At 40.6% G+C, this 13435-nt stretch overlaps 1 protein-coding gene and 1 long non-coding RNA gene across 4 annotated transcripts in view; one reads left to right on the top strand and one right to left on the bottom strand.

Annotated features, from left to right (window-relative positions):
* Positions 1–13435, bottom strand: part of DOCK3 (dedicator of cytokinesis 3) — a 183947-nt gene that overhangs the window by 11244 nt on the left and 159268 nt on the right. The window contains exons 41-50 of the mRNA XM_053989064.1: positions 11683–11824; positions 10803–10969; positions 10185–10271; positions 9547–9726; positions 8501–8584; positions 7141–7257; positions 6609–6730; positions 5007–5142; positions 4373–4454; positions 2315–2467 (exon numbers count right to left, since the gene is read on the bottom strand). Of these exons, the coding sequence (XP_053845039.1) occupies positions 2315–2467; positions 4373–4454; positions 5007–5142; positions 6609–6730; positions 7141–7257; positions 8501–8584; positions 9547–9726; positions 10185–10271; positions 10803–10969; positions 11683–11824 (1270 nt within the window). The remainder of the gene's footprint in view (positions 1–2314; positions 2468–4372; positions 4455–5006; positions 5143–6608; positions 6731–7140; positions 7258–8500; positions 8585–9546; positions 9727–10184; positions 10272–10802; positions 10970–11682; positions 11825–13435) is intronic.
* The window catches only part of LOC128813724 (uncharacterized), a 37447-nt gene that overhangs the window by 15131 nt on the left and 8881 nt on the right, over positions 1–13435 (top strand). The window lies entirely within an intron of this gene.

Genomic DNA, 13435 nt, shown 5'->3' with positions numbered 1-13435 from the left:
GGGAATACATGCCCCCTCTGGCAAACTTCCACAACCACACACATTACCTGGACAGCACTCCAACATATGAGCAAAGGCATTGGTGCTGGTTGATGCAGCTTTTACCCCAGCAAAAGCAAACATGCAGTTTTGGGGACTAATATTCAGCACACATTGGAAGGAACAATGTGTCCAGCAGAATGCAGGGTAAAGTCCTACAATTGCAACATTTCCATGGTGGGGGGGGGCAGATGCCAGATTAATCTACACCCCCACTCTGACATGAACAGTGGCAGAGTATCTGCATTCTAGTCCTGAACTCATTTTCTCCCCAGACATAGAACAGAAACAAAATTAGACAACATTCTTTGCTTTTATGTACAACGTTAGCTTGGAGAACACAGTTTTAACACTTTGTGCTGAGTCTTTTCCTCACAGGTCACAGATAGTCCTGTTCTACAGGACAAATGTTAAGATGCTGAACTTTCAGGTGTGCCCAGAACTACAGCACAGCACAACCTACACTGCAAACTTTCCTCTTTTTATTTATCTTGTCATCCTTGGTCTTTTATATCAAAGACCAAACCACCTCTACCTGCTGTCAGTTTATATGGGATTACAGTGTCAAAAGGCCTTGGACTGCAGGACCTCAAAAATCCCACATGTGCTGGCAGAGTGTAGTTAAAAAACTGGTACCCTAAATTTGTCATTAACTATAGCTATAAAAATGGTAACAGATTATGCCAAGTGTTCAGTCTGCAAGCAAAATTTAAGTATTGCTGCTTTGGACAGATAGAGAGCACAATAACTGCAGCTTCTTTCAAGGACTGGCAAAACTTAAGCAGCAAAGTCAAAAAAGCTTCTAAAGCTTCCAGAGCAGACAGTGGCCATAATAAAATGCTGCAGCATGTGCCAGGGCTTACTCCTTTTAGCGTGTAGCTTGGTGCACTTGATGTGTGCAGCACTGTAGGTACTTTCTAATGAGAAAGGAAAACCTGTGCTAAAGCCAGAGTTAATTTTGCTTTTGAAATTATAAATATATTAATCCACTTGTGACAAGTATTAATTTTAAAGAATAGACTGAACATTAATATAAACTCCAAACTCATTGAATCTCTTCTCCTGCTTCATCATTTTTATTATGGTTATGAAAAGTTTGCTCCTGCACCAAGTCCTAATTTTTTTGATTTAAACAGGAAGTTTTAATGTAAGTACATGTATTCTTGCAAAGTGCTGAGTAAGACACCAGGACTCATTTTCTACACGTTAACAAGGGGCAGTGTTGAGGAAGCAGCAGGGATGCCTTTAGAGGCCACTCAAGTGTCATGTGGGAATTGCTTTTGAGTGCATTGGAGAAGTCCTAATTGTATTTTAAATTAAATTACTGATAAACCCTAACTCACTCCTAGCTCTTTCCAAGCCTTTTTGAGTTAGTTTTTTGCTTTCTGAACCCTGGCTTTTGTAATCTTTTAACTGCAGTAAAGTTCAGCAGTGCCTCATGAGCCACCTCAGATGAAGCCAAACCAACTGAATTTCCTACTGACCTTTTACACAACAACAGTGGTGCTTCCCTGACAGGGAAGAAACTACTCAGGGTCAAGCCAGGTGAAAACTGAGAGATACATACTTGTAATAATGAGTAACTACTAATGTCTATTGTTAGCACAGAATTAGCAAATTCTTGCAGTGTTCTGAGTTCAGTTCTATCAGACTTCTGCTGTAACTTGTGTATATTATAACTAGTGTAAATTTTGATGCCTTAATCTGTAGTTCAGTGATAAAATAATTGATCAACTTTCCTGATGACTATCCTTTAAAAATTCTTTAGAGATTAATAGTTTAGTTATTTTCTTTGGATAAGCCAAAGAATCACCTCTGTTGCTGTTTTAAAGATCCATAAAAGGGTAATTTTTTGGAAGTGGAGAAAAATTTAAATTCCTGCTGGATTCTTAAGACAAAAGGCCATGGCTTCCTTTGGTCACTGATGGAACTAATTTGTTATAAAGATACCCATCTCCTCAGGAAAGGACTCTGTAGTAAAACAGAGAAGATGGTCTAAGTACCTGCATTATCATTTGAATCAAGGAGAGAAGCATTTAAAAATCAAGCTAAACCCTAGAAATCCTACCCAACCATGCTCAGGTTAAAGCCACAGGTGGCAAAGATGTTAAGTTGATAAATTTAGGTGGCCTTTTTGAAATGAATTGTTGGCCTTTGTCCACTTCCCATCTGGCAAGTGTTCAGCTGCAGCATCATGACTCTTGTAGCTTTGTTGGCAGTCTCAGCAGAAAGGCCAGGGGTTGGATGGGTCATGGAGACTGAACTATCCTCTCACCTCTAGAGGTGGTCCCTCCAGGACAGAGATGAGGCACATGGGTGGGGGCAGCGTGGGGGAACTTGCACAGCTGCCGCCCATGCTGTATCTGCTCTGTGGGTAAATAGAGGGCTTCAGCCTCCAGTGGTGTCAATCCAGCACCTTTCACCAGCGCTAAATTAAAAAGAATATAAATAAATACCAAAAAAAAAAAAAAAAAAAAAAAAAAAAAGGGAAAAAAAAAAAGGATAGAGGTGCATTGGCAGAGCTGCACTTGTCATGTCTGCGAAGTACCTTGCTCCAGCCAGTGATACTGGTCTCATTTTCACAAGCATCAAATTCACCCAGTTAAAAAGCAAAACAAAAGGAAGAATCACCAAGGAAAAGAACACGGCTGCATTACCACAGTGGAATTTAAGTGTAAGGGCTTTTTCTCATTAGGAACAGCTCCATTTCCAACAGCAGTGTTGTAATAACCAGGACAGTGACTGGCACACTGGGAAACACAGATTACATCTGGGACCTTACTAGAAGTGAAATCCCATGAGTGGGTAATGTCTGAATGCTGTGCTCACCTAATCTAAATAGTTAATAGAACAGCAGAGAACGAATGTTGTATCACAGGCTATATACATATTTTTCAAACTCATTACTTCTCTTACTGTTTCCCATTTGAAATTTGTCTGGGTCCCATCCCTGGGAGGTGCTGTTGGCTCACCCAGCAGCCCAGACGTTTTGGAGCATTCATCACGTTGGTTTCTAAGCAACAGTGAATAATACCGTAAAGAGGGAAGCTGGTGATGCTTTGCAGTCATCAGGCTCAGAAAGACTGTCACAGCCTGTCACAGCCTGTCACTGTGAGCCTGTCGCTGGACTTCTAAAGTGGAAAACAGCATGAAACAGTACAGCACTAAAGCCTTCAGATCCCCCCAAAGATTCACATGCCAGCTGAGGCACATCCACTTAGGGACATCCTCCTAACATGATAGCCTTCTCCTCAGTTCCATCTTCCCTCTCCTGTTATTCCAGTTTCACCTGGTTACTGTTTGTCATTATTTTCCTTCCAGCCTTTGGTAATTAGTGCAGCTATTTGCCTTTATTTGAAGATGTTCACTTCTCACCTTTCTACTCCATCTGATCCCTCAATTAAATCACCTTGCTGCATCTGTGTCATAACAACAGCCAGTCAATTAGGATTTTACTGGCAGATGGAGCAAAAAAGCCCCAAGACTGCTTGAGAGAAAGGGCTCTTCTCCATGTTCCCTCTCCATCAGGAGACTCAGAATTCCCCTATGTGGAAAAAGGGGTAAGATTTAAATATCAGCCTTTATCTCGGACTGTATCCTGGACACCTTCTTCAGATGCCTGTGAAAGGAGGTGTAGAACCTGCAACTGAGAATCCAAAATGAGAGGAAAAAACTGAAAACCTTGAAGAGAAGTTACAAAAGTCAGGAGATCACACAGAGTGGTTTTGCTTCAGCTGAGGAAGAAAATGATTATCAGTATCAATACCAGCTACTGTAACACAAAGGCAATATGAGTACCCACAGAGTCTGCTTTTATATTTTTCCTTTCTTCTAGAATTTCCCAGCAGGGAAGCCTTTCTTTATCTCCATTATTTAAAATTAATATCTTTCAACATTCATCCTATACATCTACTTTTGTATACATATGTTTCTGCTAAAGTGCCTCAAGTCCTTTTTTGTCATAATGTCTTTAAGCTTGTAAAATTATTTCTTTGCCTTTGTCTTGATGATCTCTTTTAAGTACTATACCAAGGACTTGTTTTCCTCTAGACTGCCTGCCACAATTTTGTGGTGGAACAATGGAAATCATTATGAAATTCAACCGCCTGAAACCAGCATGTATTAGAGATACATTTGAAATATGGATGAAAAAAAGCTTAAATAGGGAATGAAACCATTTGTAAAGAAAAAGTATTGAAGAGGTATTTACATGTCCAAAAAGAGAAACAGTGTTACATGTCAATGTAGGTGGTGTTTCACCTGTAAGTCAGCAAGGTTGCCAGGTTTAGAGAACACCTGCAGGTGCCCCCCATCAGGGCCTGTCCATGCTTACCTCGAGCGCTGGAAGGGGCAGAGTTAATCATCTGGGATGGTGCTGAGTGAGTGGAGCTCAGGCTGGAGGTGGAAGGACTAGCCTGGGATGAGGATAAAACAGAGACATTGGTGACTGAGCCTTGGTACCTGGGCTTAGGATAAACAAGCTGCAGGAGGCAGAGAAACCATCGAGAGAGACCTGAGCACATCAGTGCCTTAGGGATTTACCTGTCTCGGATGAGCCAGGGCAGCCTCTGCCCAGCTTCAGTGCAGGCCACTGTTAACCTGCACTCAGGACTGTGGGACTTGTTCCACCTCCCCAGACCAAGAGCAACACTAACTGCACATGTTCAAAGGGGCAGGTAAACCAAATGGGGCAAAAATCTCACTTTCTGAAAGCAGCAGGGTGACCTTGGACTGCAGTACCACAGTCACTGTACAAACACAGGAGATTTCTTCCCAAAGTTAATCTAGTGAGTTGCCATCATATTTCTTGAACAATGTTAGATTCTACCTATTCAGTTATTTGAAAAAAGTATCACAGATAGATCCAAGCATGTGCACAGGTAAAGTGAACTTCTCCTAAGCAAAACCCTCTGGAACATGTTCCGTGCTGTTCCCAGCCACCGCTCCTGGCTGTGCTGGAGCTGTACCTGCATGTGGTACATATCCTCAGCAGTCTCCCCCACAGAGCTGTCTGTCAGGATAACCAGGTTTCCTGTTTCACTGGAGGTGTGCGACGACAGAGAGGATGAGGAGTGTCGGACTGAACCAAGCATGTTCAGTGGGCTGGAAAAGAAACAGAGCAAGGGCATAATTATTTTTTAAACCTGTTTGTGAAGTCTGATTTTTTTTCCTAACTAGTAAGTACCTGCTGCTTTAGGTCACCTCTACATGTCAAACACTTTTGAAAAGGCCAAATAAGCTCAAACAAATCCATAAATGTGGGTAAATATGAAAGAGGTGACAAGAAGATTACAGGTAAAACAGAATAGTACATAGGATGTTGAATTTCAGAACCCAAACCCAGGGTAACATCACATCATGACCTTGGGTGCATATTTGTTTTGTTTATAACAGAACACACTGAAACCACGCTCATTTTAAATGCTCAGTGAGTGGGAGCAGCTTAAGAAAAACATTCCGAAGGAATCCAAGCACAAGACACACAGGTCAAAATCCAGTTTTCCTTATTGCATACACTGGCCCTCAGCATTACAGTTGAAGGCAATTTTGCAGCTGACAGTAAATTTATACAGCCCAGCTGGTGTGCAGGCTGTACCCTGATCTCCCTCAGGGAATGAACTTTTCTTTGTCACTCTGAACCACACACAAATACATTGTACACTACAGCATTTCCCTAGTTTGTCCTAAAACCTAAAAATGCCTTTACAAAGTGAGGAATTTTGAGGAAAAAAAATGTTATCCCCAGACACTGTTTATCAACTGCTAAGCCATAGGAGCAGTATAAGCTACTCAGTTTTAATAGCATAAAGGATGTCACCATCCTGAATTCATGGACCAACTTTCCACAGCTTTTTGTGCCAGCCTTTAAAACCAGCTAAAATATAGTGACCCAATAAGAAAAATAAACACAGAAGAGCAATTAGCATTTTCAAATAAGCAGTGTTGGCTGGATATAAAATTCACTATTTTGTCCTTGTAATGCCAATTTTTATCCTCTGTCATTATCTCAGATTTAATATATGGGCATTCAGTTTGAAAAAGCACCACAGGGTCATTTTTTGATGTACTGATCAAAACATCATGGCTGCCTTTCTTGTATTTGGCTTCTGATTTGGTCAGAATTATAAAAATAATGATGTTAACAATTTTGATTCTTCAAAATGGGTACATATTGAATGGGGTTCTAAAACAAGCCATACAATTTTCCTTTTATGGTAGATAAGGACCCAGATATTTGCTGTTGGTGCAACAGAAGTAGGAGAGGTTGAGACCTCTGAGGTCAGATTGAGTCTGGAGAACTGAGTAGCAGATCTGTGTTTCTGCCTCTACAGTAAGGAAAGTGATGGAGTCACACCTGGAGGTGTTCAGCATTTGCTGCAAGTTGGATTTCTCAACTTTCTTATTCCAATTCTCCAACTTCAATAATTAGCACTGAATGAAGACAAAAGGCACTTCTGCCTAAACTCATGCTGCCCCTCCTGCAGTACTGCTAAGCACTCCTTAGATCCTGGAACCTTGGTGGAACAGTGAGCAGAGCCCCTGGATGTTTGGGAAGAAGAGGGGGTTACCTGTGTCGATGCATCAGCTTGATGCTCTCTGGGCTCATGGGGCCGTGGGACACCAGCACGTTGCTGCGGGGGGTGCTGGAGCCAGAACAGGCTGGGCTCAGCTTATCCAAACCAGGCAACTCCTGCACAACAAACACTTCAGCTAAGTCAGTCATGGAAAACTGCAAATTTTCTTCATTCATGCTACTTCCAGTTATGACACTTCTTTTGAAGAGAACATCCAACACCTCCTGGTAATCTTCCTTGGTCTTACATAATTTTCTGCTATGTGAAATAGCAACTGAAAATTAAGCTTTACAATTGCTCTGTGATATGACAAAGAACATACAAATATTAACAATTCTTGCTGAAAGGCCAAGGTAACATATTTTCTACTACTGCCTTCTTGCATAAAAGTCAAGAATTCCTTTGGTAATTTGGCAGTCCAGTAGGTTCAATCAATGCTGTATCTGCCCAGTTACTTTGTGAACATTTCTGCAACTGACAGATGTTTAATCATAATTCAAAAATGGAAAAGTGACTGTTGGCTTACATGGTACAGACTGGACCGCATCATCTGGAACTGATCTATCAGTTTCTTATGCAGGGGACGCATTTCGGGGTGTACAAATTTCTCATGGACTGCCAGACCCACTCCTAGGACATGTACCTGTGAAAAAGAAAATGCAACATCAGAAACCCAAATAAATTGTGTCTAAGAGAGAGAACAGGAGTCTGTCCTGCAGTTCTGGCAATGTGCAAGGAATATGCAACGCTCCATTACAAAACTGCTGGTAATTAAGCAAGCCTTGGAGTCCTGGCAAGTTCATACTACTCCAACAAATATTTAAGTGTGAGACAAGTACATTTATGTCATGTTTCATTGCTTTTCTTAGGAGATAACTGAAAAAAAAAAAAAGAGCTAGATTCTCTCTGCAGAGTGAACAGCATTATGCCCTCACACAGATAATGCCCTGCGACAAAAACTCCTGCCAGTGCCAGGGACAGGGTCTGAGCTGCCAGCAGAGACTTCTAAAAGGAGTTTCTGATAATTGAGATGAACAGCAGCAGTCACTCCTCCTGTTCCTCATTAGTTACTTCTAAAGGTCACTTTTTCAAAGGTCAAACATATAATTTTAATGATTGAATGAGATTATATAAGGTCTCAGATGAAAGAAAATAGCAATGATAGGAGGCTTAAGATGTATGTAATTCCCTACATGATCCAAAGTCTCTACAAACAATAACTAATTAATCTTCAAACACCTCCTGAGGATTGAAGGGAGATAAGCATTATTTTACAGATGGGGAATCTGAAATGCAATTCAGTGATTTGTTGAAGAACAAGCCTAGTAGCTCTGTTCACATTTGGGCACATTGTTTAATGGGGTATATCTTTCCAAACTTTCAGTTAAGAGGGATTTGATTATCTGATTTCATTCCCATCAAAGCATCCCACAGCTTTATCTACCAAGATGTTTCAAGGAGACACTATGGAAAAATAAAACTGCAGATAATATAAATAGGCATTAAGTTTTTATATGTGGCTCTGCCACTTTAATCTCAAGCCTGACCTGTCCTGCCTCCGATTATCTTTGAAATTTGCTAGGAAGGCATAGTTCAAAATGCCAAAAATGAATGGCAGGCTTGAAATGTAGCAAGATGTCTGTTGGATAATAAACGTAGAAAACAAAATTAATGTACTTTCAGCTGAGCTTCACCTCACATCCCATAAGGTGAGTGACTTGTCATAATCGCATTGACCACTTCCCTCGTTTTTTGTTGGAATGTATTTAGATCTCCTGTACCAAAAATCTTTACTTCTGAATGAATCAGTTGGATCTGATGTTTAGACTGACTGCTGATGAATCTAGACAATGTAGCACTGTCCCACTGCACCTGAAAAATAGTACCTGTTCCTGCATGAGTTCCTTGAGCTGGGTGATCTTTTCTGCGTCTCCGGGGTGCTTTGTGATATAATCCTTATCAAAAAAGGCCTGCAGGAAGAAGAAAAAATAAAGTGCCTTTTGCTTATGGGAAGATGTTTCATCATAAATTGGAGTCAAAGGATGAAAGGAAAAGGTCCAAAAATCTTAGGAAAACAAAAAATATATTACGGTAACAGCAGAGCTTAATTTTATTGTTTTATAGCACTCTGGGATGCAGAGAAAATGGGCTTGGCAGCTGAAATGATTCTGTTGAATCATGACTCTGACCAAGTTTCCCCCTGTGACAGTGATGAGCAATACCACTAAGCCTTGTATCTTCCAGTTATTTGAATTTTATAGTTTCCTTCACATAACTGCCTAAAGCTAAAGGAATTTAGTGAGTAAGTTGGCAACTAATGTAAAGCCTGAAGAGCATTCGCTCCCTGGCTCTGTTGCGAGCCATCCCAAACCCCTGAACCACTGCTGCAATTTTTCAGTATTTTACCCTAAACCTTTTACAATGCTCAGTTTAAGTAACAGCTTGCCAGAGATTATGCTGGATAACATATTGTATTTAACATCATTTTACTTCTACAATGAGAAATTAGCCCATCAGCAAAGATAATGGTTCAGTAGCATGAATTAGTGGTTTTTCCTGATTCCAGACCTAATCAGTTACCACCAGTCCCTCAGCCTCTATTGCAAAATGAATCTATAATGTGAGCAGTATTAAAAAAGCTGCTTTGCTGTTTTACCTGCCAAGGACTTGCAGGTAAGCCAAGTGTCATCTTTGAGAAACCCCACTGTTACCTGTACCTATTTCCATGTGAGATCCCAGCTCCACCCCTGGAGCCTCCTTACATGTGGCTATGCAAGCACTGAAGCAGAATAACCAAGTAGGGGGTGTAACCCCATCTTTAGATAATACACATGAGAATTCCTTATCTTATTAAGCCATACTGTAATTGAAACAGAAATGCAAATAAAACTGAGGAAGGGTGATACTCAATGAGAAGCAGAGCCTGGCTCACCTCCTGGTACCGCGCAATTCCCCCGTTAACGGCGGCATCAATCACTCCGTTCAGACACATGCTGAGAAGATTAATGTTGCCATGCATTTGTTTATGCTGGTACTGGCTTATCAGTGTCCTCAGCTCCTGGTTTTTGTTCTCAACCACTTGAATGGCATTTTCCAAAGGACTTACTTCAACCTCAAAGGCAATAAAATATACTTTAATTCCATGGACACTTCACTGAGATTTATTATCTTCCTTGTAATAAAATGGTACTCCAGGATTGTTCAGTGAGCTCCCTTCACTTTTACTGCTTTGTAGAAAATTAGCTACATTAACAAACTCCACTGTTGGCAGTGCTGGATTTCAGGTCACTCAGTTGCAATAATAGATGTCTTTCTATATACCGAAGACATGGCAGCAATGTAATTATTCCATCCTTTTGGCACTGTCTCCATTATACTGTTAGCTAATACAATTCCCCTGGTTCCATTCAGCCATTGTTTAGATGAAGTGGTAGAAAAAGGATGTATTTAACCCTTGGTAAACACCATTTTAAACTGCAAGATTTCAGCCCAACCAGTTTTAAGCTGCCTATCCCATGTCCTCAGTAATTCATCATTTCAACCCCCTATTATAGGAATTATGAATGTTACCAGCTCTCTTCTCTCCACTTCAAACCAACGAGAGATCCCAGGCAAACTGTGAGTCAGGGTCAGAGTGGTGCGTTCAATCCACAAGCTCTGCAAGGAGTAATTGAGGCTGTGAGGAACAGTGAATCACAACCACATCCTCTGTACTCTTACTACAAGTGCAAAGGGGGCAAGGCTCAGAAAAGAATGCATTAACCTCCCAAGCATTAATTCTGTAGAAGGTCTCCCTGAAAGTCACTTAAACAACAAAACAGGAATTCAGTATGCTTGAAATAACACATTCAACATTTCTATTAATTTTTAAAACTCGTCCAATCACCAGTTGTGTCATGGGACCCAAAAAGACATTGTAGACCTAAGTGTCAGTAATAAAAAAAAAGTGCAGCCAAACAGTGTCTCCAGGCACTAAAATAACACACCTTTAAACTGGACAATGCTTTAAGCAGGTCAGAACTCAACAATATTCAATCAGAACATGGATTTAACCTGTTACTTGAGTTACTGTAGTATCTTTGGCTATCAAATCAGGATTACCTAAAAGGCTCCATCAGCATAAAATAACAAGACAGTATTCACCTTGAAGAGATGAACACTTAAACACAGCTTATTTGCTACTTCTACCTTAAATTCGTTCTCCTTGTCCTTGGGGCCCTTGTGGAAGGGTCTGTCGTAGCGGAACTTGCGGATGTTGTTGACGCGGTAAAAGCTCTTGATGCGATCAGGGACACGGTCCATTTGCAGCACGTCTATATTGTCTGGGATGGGAGTCACTGCATAGATCTGTAAATCTGGTAATTGTGCAGTCAAAGAAAGCTTTATCCATGTGTTAGGAAAGACAGATAGGAAACAGCAACCACACAGGAGGCTCCATTTGCTGACAGTGACATTATGGTTCAAATCCTGCACAGAATCCATGCTGTTCTCTCAGAAGCCAAATAGTGCAGGTTCCATGACTAAGCTCTCCAAAGTCCCTGCAGTCCCCTTAAATGTGATGTGGTTCAGTCCTTAAATGCACTGAGCATTGTACCGGGTGTGCCAAATTCCAGTACAGGTGACCAGTGAGAAGAATGAGATTCAAAGCCTTGGGTATAAAAAGGTTCAACAGTTTTAAAGAAAAGGAAATTGCTAAAAAGTAAAATACTGATGTAAGAAAAATAAGCAGAATAGAAAATAGTGCTTTGGAACTAGTATATGTTCCCAACAAAATATTGGCCAAGAGAAGATATCAGGAATACTCCTAAGGACACACACTGTGTGTGACACCAGTGCTGTTGGTAAAGCATTAGAACATGGATATGACCAAGCACAGCCCTTTCCCTTCTACATGGAACATGATCTGCATTACTCCCTGAATAAAAATTCACTGCTCTCTCCAACACCATGTCGCACAGCAAACCAGTTACTGTCTGCTGCAGACAGGGTCTGGTTTTGTCCATATCCAGCTCTGCCTCTGTGCTCTGCCCCAGCTCCAGGGAGAGTCTGCCCTTTCACAGAAGGATACACTGGGCATCACACTGCAATATGGAGTCATCGGGGTGGTTTGGGTGCTGCATTGCAATGGCTTGGGGGAACTCGCTCAGCATCCTCTGCTGGAAGGCTTCCAGCCTCTCATAGTCGTGGCCCCGACACACATATTCTTTGTTCTGCAAGAAGGACAAGCATAAATTAGTGTCCTTAAAAGTAAGTTAAATTCTCTTGACTTCTATCTCACTTCAAATGTTTTCTTCAAAACCAAAGATAAATGACAGTGGCAATCTGCTAATGTGAGAGTTCATGTATTTTATCGTTTCCTTTTTCTTTACAATGTATTTTATGAAGAATGAGGAGACTATTCCACTGATCTCTGAACAGCACAATGCCTCTGATTCAGGCACACCCAGCATTCAGTCCTGTGGTCCCTTCTTACCTGCTTTTCAGAAAAGGCACTATTTTTAATTGGACTATACTGAAACGTATCAACTGAAACTTAAGTCACCAGCTTGGCTGCTCTACGCTGGGAAAGCTGCTTCAAATACTATTTATACCAGATGGATAAAAGTCCTGAGGTTCTGATAGAACAGAGGGAGATATATGTTTATCATTTTATCAGTTCTCCTTAGAGAGAAGTTGCAACAAACTATTCACAAAAAACACTGTTTAATCACTGCTGTATTATTACAGCCATACAACCCAGCTCTGATGGTGTTGAACAATACATGCTCAGGAACTCCCCTGTCAATAGTACAGTAATACAGAAAAGCTTTACCAAGAATTCTCAGTGGCCACTTAACAAATTCCCCTTCAGCCCTAAAAGCACTTTCCTCGTGATGAACAAAATTTTATTTCTGCTAATAATGGAAAGCTGCATTTAGATGACTCTTGAGGCATTAAACCACTTGTGCAGAGTTCTTGGATGCTTTTTGAGCAATCTCTTAACTCCAAACAGCACAATTCAGTATTTCTAAATTCCTTAGTGTCAGGAAGATTGTATTCCAGTGTCTTAACCCTCACACAAACCACAATTTTCATCAGTATTAATATCTCCTAGTGCAAGACCAAGCAAAGCAGGCAAATTCTCTAATTTTGGTAGTTTAAACTCTCATACGTATAATAACTAGAATAACAGGGAGGGTTTTCACCTTTCTAAAGCAATTTAAAAAATTAATAAACAAGAACAGCCTTTTATTTCTTGCATTTAGAGGCTGCAGTATATTCAAGAATTTGTTTTTAATTGCTCTTGAAAGGGGATGTGGCCAAGCAGTTCTTGATCTTGGTAGCAAAATCGAAGGGAAAGTAGCAAAACCAGATCATAAAACACAGCCAAGGAGTTCAGTTATCTTTGGCTTTGCATTTCAACTTTATGGAAAGGATTTCCTGTTCTGACTGTGACATGTGTCACTTTGTATGCATCAGTCACAGCAACCAATGGACTGGGAGAAGAATCACATGATGAATCTTGACAGTTCAGTCTGTAATGCTCAAACTTTGCAGCTATTATTAAATTTGGAGTGAACCCATGTTTGAAGGTGAATCTCTTCATGACACTTACTGCTTTCTCTGTTTTAGCTTTTGATTGCAGCAATCTAGAAAACTGTAAGCCTATAAATAAAGTTATTGTGATTCTAAAAATAATGCCCTGAAAACACCTCAAAGCTAAATTTAATAAGACTTCAGACAGATGCCAGCACAAGATCTCAAAACATGGTTTGTCAGGCCTTACTTGAACTTCTGGTAGATGGAAGATATGGACAGTTTTAATTTAAATTTACTTATGT

Source organism: Vidua macroura, chromosome 13 (genome assembly GCF_024509145.1).
Source record: "Vidua macroura isolate BioBank_ID:100142 chromosome 13, ASM2450914v1, whole genome shotgun sequence".
NCBI lineage: Eukaryota > Metazoa > Chordata > Aves > Passeriformes > Viduidae > Vidua > Vidua macroura.
Note: the sequence above shows the minus strand (reverse complement) of the source record. Positions and strands in the feature narration are given on the sequence as shown.